Source organism: Camelus bactrianus, chromosome 7 (assembly GCF_048773025.1).
Source record: "Camelus bactrianus isolate YW-2024 breed Bactrian camel chromosome 7, ASM4877302v1, whole genome shotgun sequence".
Taxonomy (NCBI): domain Eukaryota; kingdom Metazoa; phylum Chordata; class Mammalia; order Artiodactyla; family Camelidae; genus Camelus; species Camelus bactrianus.
Window position 1 is genome coordinate 11973151 of NC_133545.1, and position 14891 is coordinate 11988041.

Sequence of the window (14891 nt, forward strand, 5' to 3'; positions counted from 1 at the left end):
GATACTGGCCATATCTTCTCGGCATCACTGACCCACTCCAGCTGGAAGTCATGAACACTGAACTGGGAAAAGAACCAGAAGGGAGACAATCACAGACCGCATCGTCTCTGTTTTCTGACCAAAGTCCCTATACGAGGAGATCTGAGGAAGCTGCCCTAAATAAACAGTTGAGAGGGAGGCTTCAGTGAGACAGCCTGAAGACATTCCCGGTGATGAATACTGAGAAACTTGGAAACAGATCCTAAGGGAATGGTCACATATGCCAGACCTAGAGGCGAATTTGGAAATTCTAATATCCATGATGGGGATATTAGAAATGGAGGTAGCCTTCTCTTTACCCAATACACTATGGGTGGGAGCACCAGCCTAAGAAAAGCATGCAGAGGAGAGAAATGGGGCAAGATCATAACGAAAAGGTCTAGTCTAGGATAAATGGAAAAGAATCCACCTGAAATTCTCCTACTGTGAATCAGAAATATGGGTGCTTTAAGAAAATACAAACCCTCACAAAGGAAATAAGTCAAAGTTTATCATATGCATTACAGAACAACTCACAGCAGGTTTCCTTTTAACAGTGAGTTTCCCTAGACCAATGAAATGATGGCTCTTTGTTAAACAAGATTTCCAGATCGACCACATTAATTGAAATAAACTTTCATTCATTCAACAAATATGTATTAAATACCTATTATGGCCCATGCATTATGCAAAACACTGAAGATAAAAAGATGAATAATAAATAGTTCAAAAATAGACTTTAAAAGGAGGGAGACATATGGGAATACAAAATGTCATTGGTGCTAGCAAGGGAAGATGTTTGGTGTGTAACTGAGGGCTAAGGAGGAAGTCAATTATCTGGGAGATGGAGGTGACAGGACACTGAGCAAGAGTAGGAGGAAGGCCCCCAGGTTGATCCCTAAAAGATAAGCGAGTGTTGGCCAGGCTGACTTGGGGGTGGGGAATGAGCAGAGACAGGGGCTTGCAGGCAAAGGAAGAAGCTTCATAAACAAAGGGTCCCAAGGCATAAAACAGCTTAGCCTGTTTGGGGACCTGGGAGACCTTCATCAGGGCTGGTGGAAAGTGTGCTGGTATAGAGAGAAGTAGGCAGGATGAGATGGAGAGACTGGGAGTGGAGAAGGGGAAGTGTTGCCAGACCTGGAAGGTCTTATGTGCCAAGGTGAGGATTATGGACCTATGTACCATGACAAGCCACTGAAGGGTTTTGAGCAAAGCAATAACATGATTAGATTTACATTTAGGAAAAATCACTCTCAATAGAAAGCATTGATGAGAGATGAGATAGGAGAACCAGGAAACCAAATAAAGAGTGCTACAAGAATCCAGTGGTGAAGACCTCACCACTGCAGCAGCACGTGGGAGGTGAGCACAAAATTTACCAGGAGGAAAAGTGACTCGTCCACTGCTTGGATCAGTAGGGCAGACATGAAGAGAGTCCTAAGGATGACTCTTATGTTTCTGGTCTGGGCAAGTAGAGAGGAAGTAATGTCACTCCCCAAGATGAAGAAAAATGTGAGAGGAATGACTCTGGGGGACAAGAGAAAACAGGTTCTTTTGGACTCATGGAACCACCAAATGGAGGTATCCAATAGGCGAGATGTTTGGGTGGAAAGTCTGAGCAAGTGATTCCCGGTACAATGAGTTGTGAACATCACCGGGTGAAATCAGCCATGGATGTGAGTGAGATGGTTCAAGGAGAGTGTGAAGGGTGAGAAGAAGTGGTACCCAGGAGAACACTCATGCAGACTGAGAAAGAAGAGCCAGTGATGGAGAGGGGATGAGAACCAAGACAGAAGCAGATTCAGGTAAGAACGGTGCCCTCAAAGCCAGGAGAGGTGAAGTTTTCAAAAAGATGGAGCAGTCCCAGCATGGGGGTTGGGAGGAAAGCCAGTGGCAGGGGCCTCAAAGTGCACTGAAGGTGAAGGTGAGGAAGGTGAGAAAGCCAGGCAAGGAGAGAGGCCACAACTGAAAAGAACAAGGGCTAAGCAAGAGTATCTTCTGCTTTGTTTGTGTTAACACATTCAGGGAGAAAGGAGAGAGAGGGAGAGGTTGGAGACACAGAGGCCAGTCTTTCCCAAAGTAGAAGGTCACTCACCTAAGGAAGGGCAGGAAGTGCACCCCTGCAGAGTACGAAGAATAAAGCAGCTCATCCACCCAGGACCTTGCGATGCGGGTCTGCCCAGAGCTGCATGTGGGCATCTCACCACCCCTGTGGTTACTATTATTCTGCTTCGACACCTCTGAAACCCTCTAGGGACTTTTCTGATCCCTGTTAACTTCAGACTCAGCTTTGGTGTTTTAAAAGCATTATCAGGTGAAAATGGAACCTTTGCTATAATTCTGATGGGACTTTCCTATTCCAGCTATCATTTGCATAAAGAGGGAACATAACCATTATCATAACAGAGGGGCTCTTGGCTGAAATCACCTCACAGTTTAAAGGTTACAATTCTGATTCCTTCTTAGTAATTCTTATCTTTTCCTTCCCTAGTTCATGCTGAGTTCCTCCCTTCAGGTTCAAATGCCTTCCCAGATGTTTGTGCTCAGTCTCTGGTTTATCCCACTCTCTCTGCCTCTGTACCTTAGCTATTAACATTCAGTATCTGATCATGTTAATTGAAGGGATGACTTTGGTTTAACTTTCTGGCCCTTAGAAGTCTTGGATTTTCTCCACAAGCTGCTGGAAATTTACAAAGTGAGTAGTGACTTGTACTTTAGTTTCTATGTCAGAAATAAGTCATTTTAAAGCCTTTACACCACATCAGAAGGGAATAAAACATAGTTTCATCTTTTCTAAACCCTTCCCCATGAGCTACTTTCGGTGAAAACTGTTGGTTAAGGGTTACCTGATTCTCCTCTCCTCTACACGTCTCTTGCTACTACTTACAAACGTCAGTCACAGATTGCCCCAAAACAAAGTTTTCCAAGAATGTTCTTTAAGGACCTGTCTCCTAAACACTAAACAGTACTGTCTGAGTTTTTAAAAATGTGAACTTTTTTGTCAGAATGGTAACAACCTTCCAAATAGCCTGAGTGTCCATGCAAGCATATGCCCCATTTGCTTCAGATCTTTTTTTTTTTTAGGAAATAAAATATCACAAGTAAGTCCGACAGAGGAAGACAAATATCATATGATGTCGATTATATGTGAAACCTAAAAAAAAAAGAAAGATACAAGTTTTATTTACGAATCAGAAATAGGTTCCCAGATATGGAAAACAAACTGTGGTTACCAGATGGGGAAGAGAGGGGAGGGATAGATTAGGAGTTTGGGATTAACAGACACACATTACTATATATAAAATAGATAAACAACAAGGACCTATGTATAGCACAGGGAATTATATTATATTTCTTGTAATGAGCTGTAATGGAAAAGAAACAGAAAATGTATATATGTATATATGTATATGTATAACTGAATTGCTTTGCTATACACCTGAAGCTAACACTGGAAATCAACTCCAGTTCAATAAAAAATAAGAATAAAAATTTCTTTACTTAAAAAAAATTAAAATATCACAGATGATTTTAAAGCATCTTCCCAGTTCCATTTATTTTCCTGTCTTGAGAACGGTAAACATCATCCTTCATTCGTGTTTATCGTTCCTATGCATATTTTTATAAATACAATGCAAATACACAGTATCTAGTATCATTTTATCTGTTTGGGGGATTCATATAAATGGCATCATACTCTTCATTTCATTCTGCACCATGCTCTTTTCACTCAAAATTTTATGTTTATCCACTTGGAAACATGTAGATCTAGTATATTTATTTTAAATACACAGTGGTTTCCATTGTATGAATATACCATATCTCATTATCCATTTTCTTATCAATAGACACTTAAGATTTCCCCTTTTGTTAACTTATCTGTTCGACTATTATAAAACAGTAGTGTCGTGGAGACTGTTAGCTGTGTTCCATGGACTTGTGACTATACAGCCAGGGGCAGATAGGCCAGGCTACAAGGTACGTGTGTCTCACGGGATAGTATCCAATGTTGCGTTAGCTGACACACTGCAGCTTATGAGCACAGAGCTTCTTTAAGGTAAAAATCACCCTATCCCATCCGGGTCTGCAAAATACTCCAGGGCCTTGGGGAATAGGAGCCGTGTTTACCTACATAGAATTGCTATTATCAAGATGAAGAGAAATTGGGGGCCAGACTGAATGAGAGACTGCTCTAGAGCAAATAAAGTGTCCAACAGGGTGAGCCTCAGAATATAGAACAGCAGGGCATTTTAAAACACAGGAAATGATAGAAATTTATGAAGATGACCTAATATAAACTAAATTGCCTTCACTTGGCAAAATACTTGGACGCCAAAAAAAAAAAATCAATTAAAATAATTCAGATACTGCAGTCTCCCATAAAAGCAGCAAATCTGTCAAACTTCTCTGAACGCCAACACCAGCTTCCCCTCAGGATAAACATCACCTGCAGAAGATTCCTAGTGACTCTTAGAATAGGCCTTCAGACAGCATCTCTGTGCATACAAATTTAGAAAACATAAACTTTTTCCACACTTAAGTCACTAGCTCATTGTCTGACTTATATTTATGCTTGCTGGTATTTTTAAATATTGCTGAATAGGATATCTCTGATATGATTTATTTAAATCTTATAGTAATGGCTGACTCTTAGGAGAAGGACTGGAAGTCTAGGGGCAAGGGTGAGTGGAAGGCGGGCTCAAAAAGTGTTATCTCGTCATTATTAATTACTAATTTTTAAATGAGGCTAAGACTTCACCTTATCAACCCACAGAGGACCCAAGAATATCTTAGAACCAGATGTCCCCTTTTCTGCAAAGCTTCCTCTAACAGGTCCAAAACTCAAGAATCACTCAGGCCCCCCACACATAATCTCTCATGGAACTAACCTTGGGACTGATATTTGCTAGTCTTCTTGTATACAGCTTCTTTTTCTTTTTCTCTTTGAGGACAGGAACTATGGATTTCGTTCAGAATCCTTCATCCCAAATAACGTGCCTGAGATAGTTGGCACTGAATAGATATTTTTAGAACAAACACAGTGAAGTGTTCTTCATTATACAATGACTTTTAAATAACCCAAGGAGTGTATTCATCACTTTTACTTGTTTTATATACTGGGGCGCTTTCAAAGTTTTGTTTAGAAAAAAGATACAATCCTCTGCTGTATGCCTGAAACTAACATTGTAAATCAACTACATGTCATTAAAAAAATAAGAATTAAAAAAAAGATATAATCCTCAAAAATGTTTAAATGTAAGCCCTATGAGGGCAGGAATTTTGTCTGTTTGATTAACTTCTGTGTCCCAAACATACCTGAGCCAGTGCCTGGCACACAGTAGGTTTATGTAGCAATACTACACAAATGTGTTGAATGAATGAGGATCCTTGGCTATGAAGTATTCTACATGCCAAGAATACAGTTCCTGTCTATGTTTTTATTTCTTTTAATTAATTTATTTATTTACTTTAATTGTGGTAAAACATACATAACATAAATTTTATCCTTTTAAGCATCTTTAAGAGCACAGTTGAGTGGCTTTAAGTACATACACATTATTGTGCAACCAAACACCACTTTTCCCCGTTGAGTTTTTAGATTGTTAACCCCAACCTGCAACATGGCATTTCAAACCATTAGAAAGAGAAAAGGTGAATTTTTACTGCCTGGTTGCATATTGGTCCGAAATAAGCTGCTTTATTTTCCACCTCTTCCTTTTACAGCGCCCTGCAATGATCCCTTTAGAAACGGCTCTGTCTCCATCTTTCAATTTGCTCCTTTTCTCTCCCCTTCCTTCCCCTGCTTCCCCTTCCTTTTCTTTCACCTCCTCTCAATCACTTACACATTATTTACTCACCATCATCTAAATTTAATTTATTCATCAAACATTAGAGTGTGAAAGGGCTTGACATTTATACAGTCCAAACCCATTATTTTACACATGGGGAAACAAAATCCTTTAAAAGAATGCATGCATTCTCTCAAAAAGAGCAGGTGTCCAATCAAGACGTTAGAATAAATTTTCCATCCACTCATCCACCAAGTCATGCACTCCCCCCTCTCTCTGTGTATTTTGGGGGGTAAGTAGTTATAAAAGTATCTGCATCTGAATAAACATCTGTGACCCTACCGTCTAAAGTCTAGACGTATACATGCATGCATGCGTGTGTGCGTGTGTAGGGTCAAGTTAACCCAGAGTGCGTTTAGGATTCTGCCTGAAGGCCTAAGATTACCTACAAATAGCAGAGAGGGAGAGAATATTTTTAACTGACAATCCAAAGTGGAATATACAGAATCGATCCTCTAATTGATCCTTACCAACGCTACAGTAAAAGAATAAATAAACTGACCTTCTGCAACAGAAATAAGGCTCTTGATTTTGTTGGCTCATCCAGATAAGCTCACCCCTGAGTTCCCTGACCAGCCGATTCTTGATCCAGTTGATCCAGACATGACCTCCTGCAGAAGAGCCTGATCCACCCACCTATGACAATGAACTTGAGAAACCGTGAGCTAGAGCGTAAGCTCCCTCAGGACAAGACCCACATGAGGACTATTTGATTCCCCACAAAACGTATATAACATATACGCACGGGGATACACGCCTTATTGGAGATCGTGGGTGTTTGCACATGTTTGCCTGGGAGCAGGTAGAGCCTCCAGATATTATGAAACCAGAACTAATGAAACTATTTAATTTGGGGCTTACTTGTCCATCTTCCCCTTTGGCTTCCTAAGGGCAAAGATACTTCATGGCATTCACTACCTCACATTATATTATACACTGATTAATTCATTAGATATTATTTTTATCCCATTTGTATTGATTTATTGTCTGTCTCTCCCCAATGGGAGGTAAGCATCTCCATGATGCCCAGGCCCTAGACTCTCAATAAATATCTGTGGGATGAATGAGTATGTCCTTCATGGCTATAACCTCAGCATCTACCACAGTGAACAAAATTGATACTTAAAAAAAAACCACATGACAAAAGGTGTACAGGCTTCTGTCAAAGAAGCTTGGGTCTCAAAGCAAGGTGAGAAGCTCTGCTTTGCGATGAGCTTCCTCTCAGGGCTAAGCTGAAGTCCTCCAGCAGGTCTCACCATCATGGATTCTAAAATTACTTCCTATTTCTTTTTTTAATTTGAGGAATCAAATATGCCAGCCTCTTCTCCATCCATCCCTGGTCCAATAGACTCTATGTGACAGTAGATGTGGTGGGTGAGTCCCCAAACCCGGGGCCAGATATTCAAATCCTGACGCTTTCGTTTCTTTATCATGAGCCATGGCAGGTTAATGGACCTTTGTGTGCCTCAGTTTCCTCAAATGTAGAATAACAATAAATAATAATTATGCCCACCTCAGAGCAAAAATAAGTTAGCTAATAGATGTAAAGCTCTTAGAAGAGTCCCAGGCACCAACCTGGGCAATGATGGCCATTAATCCTCCCACCCAACCAAATTTGCATATCACTTAAATGGGGTCAGGTGAGGGAAAGGAGAGACGAGAGCAGCATGTGAGAATTCTGTGAGCCAAAGATGGAAAATTAATAAAATAGAGTTAACATAATTGACCAGGAACTAAAACCTTCTGTCAAAACATTCAAGTGGCAAAGTTTCTTCAAGTGTAGAATAATATACTTAGATTGATGCCCAAGTTATTGTGTTTAATTATCTTCATCTGAGACAAAGCCTGTGCTGGCTCTTTTTAGAGGCTGTAGGGCTCCATGCAGTCCAATAAAACTGTCTTGCAGTGATGGAAATATTCTCTGATAGGCACAGCCCAGAACGATGGTCACTGGCCACATGTGGCTACTGAGCATCTCTAATGCAGCCAATGTGACTAAGGAAATTATTTTTTAAATTTTATTTAACTTGGGTTATTTTAAGGTTAAATAGCCACATGTGGCTAGCGGACATCCTCTGGGCAAAAGGGATTTGAGCACACAGGCTCCTTGACTTGGCCCTTGCCTGCTCTCCTGGTCCACTCTGCTCCCCCTGATACTCACAAAGCTGAACTGCTGTTTCACACCTCCCTGGCTATGCCTCTGCTGGCCTCTTTGCCTGAAATGCCCTTCCTCCCCCACCCCAGCCCCAAACTTCATGAAAATCTTGTTCAAATTTTGTTTCCTTGGGGCAACTCTCCCTAACTCCCTCCCGTGTGACCTCATCCCACTGCCAGCACAATCTATCATCACCTCCTCTGTGTTTCTCTGCATCTGTTTCTGTCGCTCTCATTACCTTGTAGTTGTCGCTTAGCCGCTGTGACACTAACAGACGACGGAAGTTCTGAGCGCCAGGTCTTACTCCCTCTTTGTTCTAGGGCTATGTGCCCATCCCACAATACATGTGTAATAAATATTTGCTGAGTACATTATTAATTTGTGAATATGTACCATGTGTTATCGAAATAAACTTGAACATTGCCCACCACTCCAAGATTATGGAAACCATTTAGATCAAATTCTATGATAAAGCCTATTTTCAAATAATAAAAAAGTCTTAGAGTCTCAATTGAAAGTCTACTTATTTCAAGCCATACCAATGCAATATTTCAGTAGTAACCAAAGAATATAAATGTTCCCTGGAACAAAATCCTACCTGTAGCTGCTCTTCCTAAGGGTCTGGGAGTCTCCTGGATTTCAGAAACCGATCCTGTCATTGATCTGTCCCCAGTGCTTGCAGTGACTTACTAGAGAGACATGGATGAGGTTGAAAAGCAAGAAGACAAGAGGACCTGACTATGGACATATGTGGAAATTTGAGGATAACTGATCCTTGCCACACCCTCTACTCAAATCCTACCTCCAAGAAGGAAACCATTAAAATCCTGTCTAATGTGAAAAACAATGATTGTTGGGTGATATGTGTCTGTTCAGTGACATATATTACCTGAAAATGTATTGTGTTTCCCTTATTTCTTAGCAAAGCTTTTGCTCAAGGAATCTTCTTTGTTCAATTATGTAGCATCTGTTGCAATATTAACCTGCCCTGAGAGCCACACTGGTTCTTTTTTTTTATCACAATTTTCTGACTAATCCTTTATTTGGATTCCCACACAGTGTTCCTACAATTAGAATAAGCCCTTGATGGATACATTTCTGTGAACCTAATTTGTATAGGTATTTCCCAAATACCAAGAACCTGGTGGATGTATTTTACAAATGATTATCCTTCCTGCCCTCCAGGAACTTATGGTTCAATAAGACAAACAAATAAATACACAGTGACCAGAAATACCTCCTTGTGGGTACAGTCATGTCAGCAGGACATACGGATTTCAGAAAGAACATGAATCCAAAGGACTTTATCTTCAAATTGGATATAGATTTGACTTTTGTTTTCTTATTAATTATGTGGTTTTATTGTAAAATGCACAAACAGCACTTTCTAACATAATGAACATTGATTCAACAAATGATTCAGTTCCCTAGGGCTATATGATCTTATAGATAAATCTCTAATTTTCCCATAATATTGGGATTTTAAAGTCTTTTCTCTGGTTTCCCTTTCCCTCCTACCCAAAACATCTCTCCAGAATTTTAATCTAAGATGCTTAAAAAAAAAAAAAAAAAAAAAAGACAAAAGCCTAAGATAACTTTTGAGACTACTACTGAATACCATGAGATAAATCTTTCCCTAAGATGTCCTAAACTTAAATATAGGGATATTGATTTCTTTATTTAACTTCCTTCTAAAATCAGCACATCAAGGAAGAATAGTAAGTCTGGATATTACATTCTATATGCTATTGGAATTGCTTGTGAATTCTCCTAATATAAGATGCCCCTATTTCCAAAATGTGTCCATCACTGCTTAGAAAAAGATCCAACTTTCAAAGATAATGTTTTGAGATTAAAAATGAAGATAGTGACCATAAGTCCCTCAAGATTTGTAAGGCTGGCATGCCATCTATCTCAATAATACCTAACAAGAATGTCAAATGGACAGAAACAGCCATGGTAAGCAGGTACTTGCAGCTGACAATGATAGCTATATTTTGGGTGATGGGGAAGAGCGGTTCCATTAGTTCAAGTGAAATACAATGCCCTGCCAACTCTAGGTATCAGTGTATTTAATCCCCCTGCTGTGTCGCGTCCATTTTCTGTTGCTTCAATTAAAAATCAGTTGATACAAAGTCAAAATGTTCACATTCTTCCACTATCCCTTCCCTTGTCACTGTGTTTCCAGCTTCACCAGAAGAACATGTCGCTATGGTAACCAATCCCCTCTGGTGCGTAGACCAAGTCAACCTTTCTAGCCAGATTGCCAAGCAGAGCAACATGAAATCAAATCTCTCAATGGAACCACCAGAAGCCATGAATTCCCTCCCTCTTTTTCTAAGTGGGGTTAACTGACACTAGACGGAAGGGTACCCGCCTTGTTCCAGGAGATGTTTCAAGGGAGAAAATTCAAGAATGTCCTTCAGCAAGTCTTATCAGTGTTTATCAGTCGTTATTAACATGAATTCTTCCTCATAACTTCCTACCATTCCAATTTTCATGAAAACAGAAACCAACAGATAAAATAACACTTCATGAATCTGAGACTCTGAAAACTGTTACGAAGTCACCCATTGTCAAAAACTATTCTGCTTCCTCTTGTTTTCCCACTTCTAAATCCAAACCCCAGTTGCTCTTCTGGAATTCTCTAACATCCTGCACAGCTTGGCAAAGTTATAGAGCTCCAAATGGGTCACCCTGCTCTAATAAAAGTCTAACCATGAAGCAGATGTGATGTTTGTAATATTAACACACTCTTAACTAAATCAGTTAAAATCTCGTCATTCTACAGAAACTACCAAACATTAAGGTGAATTCTCTTTCTGAACCTACCTCACCTAAATCTGAATAGCCACCCAGACCATACACACTGTTTGCCTTTTTTAAACAACTGACTTTTTTTAATTAACAATTTTTGAGCCATTTCAACATTTTTATAAATCAAAGAACATCAGTTCTCACAAATAACATTTAAAAAGAGCAGCAACCCTGCATTATAGATATTGAAAAATAGCTTTATATCTTGGCCTCAAAGACTTTGCAGATAACATTATTTTCACCTTGATATCACCACATAATAGTGGAAGAAAATGAAGGTGGTAGGGAGGACGACAAGACTCATAAAACTGCAGCACATCTTCCAGGATGCAGCTACCATCAATGCATATTCCAGGGTGCATATTCCCTTCTTCAGAGCAATATTAATACACAACCAAACAATACTTCTGTGGGCCAATGGAATAGGATGGTCCCCAAAGTATTAATCATGCAAGATTTACAAACTACATCAGATAAGCAGACTTTTTAAAATGTATGTAATCATATTAAAGCATAAAATAAATTTTTATCACTAGCAAATCCCGTTTGTTTTCTGTTTTGGTAGATTTGGGGTATTTTTAAACAAATCTTTTGAAAATAGTATTTTTTTTTCCCTCTGAAGTAGTGTTACCGGAAGAACTACTGTTTGGGTGCTTATTAGATCTTGCTAATATTCAATGTACAGAAGACACTTTTGTCAACCACTTTCTCAAAAAGAACAATCAAGAATTGTGGTATGATGCTACAGGTCAACAGGCTTTGAGCTGCAGTAGGGCAGGGGCTGTGATATATTGATGTTTTATAAGACCGATGCCTGCACCATGCTTGGTATAGTATATAGCACTTAGCAAATGTTTCTGACATGAATAAGGCCTTTTCTGTGAGATGTTTCCCCAATTTCCCTTGTTGAATCCGTTCAGCATCTAAAACAAAGATTTAAAACTAAGAGTCTGTCTGCCCTACATATCACTCTTAAAGGGCTTCCTCTGCTAACAGCACAACATTACAGATTTCTTTCCTTTTCAGAGACTACTGAAGCATCTTCCTGGGCAGAAACCCTGGACCAGGAGATTCCAGCGGAATCCCGTCAGACAAACGCAAAACAAGAGGCCAGACAGAGATGAGCCTCCATTACCAGCTATTGGGAGACAAGATCTGGCCACTCCAAGGCTCAGCCGAGCCTGAACAACCTGACCTCCTGAAAGACCTAACAGACTGCGGCCGGGCGAAGGGAGGAAAGGGTGGCCGGGCCTAGAGGCACCCGGCTCTCCGCAGCGCCACGCCTCGCGCTTACCTTTCCGAATCAGGGCCTCGATCTCTGGGTCGAAGCCCTGCCGGTGGCACTTCCTCCAGAGGCCCATGTTGGTGGAGTTGTACTGCCGGCTGCACTCGTCTGCGGGGCTCATGGCGAAGAGCTGCCGGCGATTCCGGGCCCGGAGGAGTTTACCCTCCCAGCGGTCCAGGCGCGAACGGCTGGCCCGAAGCGGCAAGTTGTTGTTGTTGTTGTAAATGAAGCCAGGGTCGACCCGGCGGGTGTTAAAGGCCTTGCACCTGTCCCTGTGCTTCCTGGCGTCCGTCTCGTACCAGTGGTCTGAGCAGATGGCCACGGCCAGCATGCCGAGGGCGCAGAGCGCTAGCGAGAGGCCCGTGTAGAGCAGTAACCTTCCGGCAGCCATGCCTCCACTTCGCGGCTACACCATGGGCATGATCCGCCGCAGCCTCGCCTTCCCTCCGCGCGCCCGTAACAAAGCGGCGGGCGGCCGAGCCAAGGAGGGGAGGGGGGAACAGGAGGGAGACTGGCGCGGTGGCGCCCCCTCAGCCCCCTCCTGCAGGCGCGCAGCCCAGGGACTGCGGGGATGGGGGCGGGCAGCCTAAAAAGTTCTGAACCCGAGAGGCTCCGGCGAGCCCCTGGGCATCCTCCGGGGCAGGTGCAGCCTCAAGCGGCGCTGAGCAGGGCAAGGCCGCCTCCCGCCTCCTCCCTGCCGGGCAGGAAGCGAGTCCTCCGAACCGGCCCCGTTCTCACGCAGCCGGGCTTCGGGCGTTGCTGCCCTCTGGCCGGAAACTAAACACCAAGTGCCCTTGCCTGCGGTGGGGCTCCTGGGCTCTCTTTGTACAGGGGGGGCGACGGGACCCACTAGCCTGGCTTTTTTTCTTTTTTTTCTTTTTTTTTTTTTTTTTTTTTTTTGGAGGTGGGGAGAGATTGGTTATCAGGAGGAGCTGCTCGACAACAGGATGAACTGAAACACCCGCGATACGGCCAGCCAGAGAAGGAAACCTCCAGATGCCAGGGCCGCTGCCCGAGTCTCGCCTGGGTCTCCCTCTCAGCGGCTCTCTCACTTCTGGTCTGCAAGAGAAGCAACGTTCTTCCTCCTCGGGTCGGGTCTTTAAAAAATATCCGTCCTTTGCTCACCTGCAGGTCCCTTGCTCCGTCTGGCCAGCGCGCTGCTCTCAGAGACTGGCTCCCAGTGGGCCCACGGTCTCGGCCGACCTTTCCCCGAGAGCTCCCGGATCGTCTGCCTCTGGCTTCGCCATTCAGGCGGCCTCTAGGGCCGACGGTGCGGTCACCCGGACGCCTAACGGGACGAACCTTGGCCGGGGTCTTGCGGAGATTGGGCGGCAGCTGGCGGGCGCGAGGGGCAGGCTGCGCCGTGGAGGGCGCACCCCGCAGGGCGCACAGCGCTGGGCGCGCGGAACTCGGCGCGCGGCGCCTTCAACACCATGGACAGGTCGCGCGATCACGGCGCCCTGCCCTCCCAGCAACCTGCCCCGGGGGCGTCATGCTGCCCTCCCCAGAGCTGTCTTCTTCCTGGAGTGTCCACCCAGGCACCTGAAGACCCGTTTCTCCCGCGACGCCTCCGCCTCACTTCATCTGGCTCCTGGGTAGCCCTGGGAAGATGCTGCCCGGGTGCTGCTGGCACCGAGGAAAACAGTGGCCCCGGCCCTTCAAAACAGTCCGCCCGCTTCTTCTGCCGCCTGAGCCTCGGAACTCTAGTACCCCGTCTGCTTTGCCCAACTGGGGTCAGCGGCTCTCTGATTGCACCATTTTCTTCGCAGCCCACCCAGGGGTTGAGATGCCGTCTCACTCGGCAGCGTGCAGAGAATCCCGTCCTGGTCTCAGTGTTCCACGATCAGGCTCCCCGCGCGGTGGTCGCCGAGGAGTATGGGGCGAGGGTGGGGGAGGGAGGTTGGGTCTCCTCCCTGCCTCCTCCTCTAGACACAGCGGCTCGGGGGCCTCGCGGGCTCGGCGAGTGCTGGAGAGCTAGAACCCAGGCTGCGCCCCAGGGGCTCGGGAAATCGCATCGCCCGGGTGCGGGCGCCGGAAGAAGCCGCTGCTGCGCTCGCTCGCTCGGGCGCCGGGCGCTGCAGCCTTGGCTAAAACCCACAGACGAGAACACGGAGCGCGCAGCCAAAAGCTAGTGATGTCATCCGTGCAACGTGAGCCTCATCTCTTATTTTTCTAGCATTCTTAAAGATAAAGTGCACCATTTCCCAGGCACGAAATGTCTAAGCCTTATTCTTTCACCAGGCAAGTCAATGGTGTCTAGATAGGTATGTGCCCAACCACATCCATATTTATACACATATACATATATGTGGTATGTAGCATGTTTACATGCATTATTATAAATTTAGGGATGTTGCCTCCATCTCCTGTTTATGTATTTTCAATAGTGGAAAATTTCCTTAAATTGACCACAGTTTTTAAAGAAAAGATTGCTTATTTTAGAGTGGGCATTCAGAGGGGCTTAGGAAGTTCCCTGCGTCCCCGGTTTCAGTCGCTGGTATCTTGGACTGTATTTGATCTTTGTTTTACCCAAAAAGCCACAGGCGCTACCTTACTAGCTACAGGCGTTTCCACCAGAGGCCGAGCGCGTCTATGGGGTTGTCACCGCCAGTCCCGGTCCAGCCCCACGCGAGCGCCAGACAACCAGACACACACCCACCTCCACCGGCCTCCACCTTCCTCCTCAGCAAGAAAAGAAAAAAGAAAATTGATCCTTTCTAGACAGGAGAAACAGAATTTTCACTGGCGTGAGGGGGAAGCGGGTGCT

The 14891-nt window shown here is 43.9% G+C and overlaps 1 protein-coding gene across 1 annotated transcript in view; it reads right to left on the bottom strand.

The window, feature by feature from the left end:
• TMEM178B (transmembrane protein 178B) overlaps positions 1-14321 on the bottom strand; it is a 338501-nt gene extending 324180 nt beyond the window's left edge. Inside the window, exon 1 of the mRNA XM_010947450.3 lies at positions 12134-14321. Within this exon, the coding sequence (XP_010945752.1) occupies positions 12134-12515 (382 nt within the window). The 5' untranslated portion in view covers positions 12516-14321. The remainder of the gene's footprint in view (positions 1-12133) is intronic.
• Positions 14322-14891: the final 570 nt, after the last annotated feature.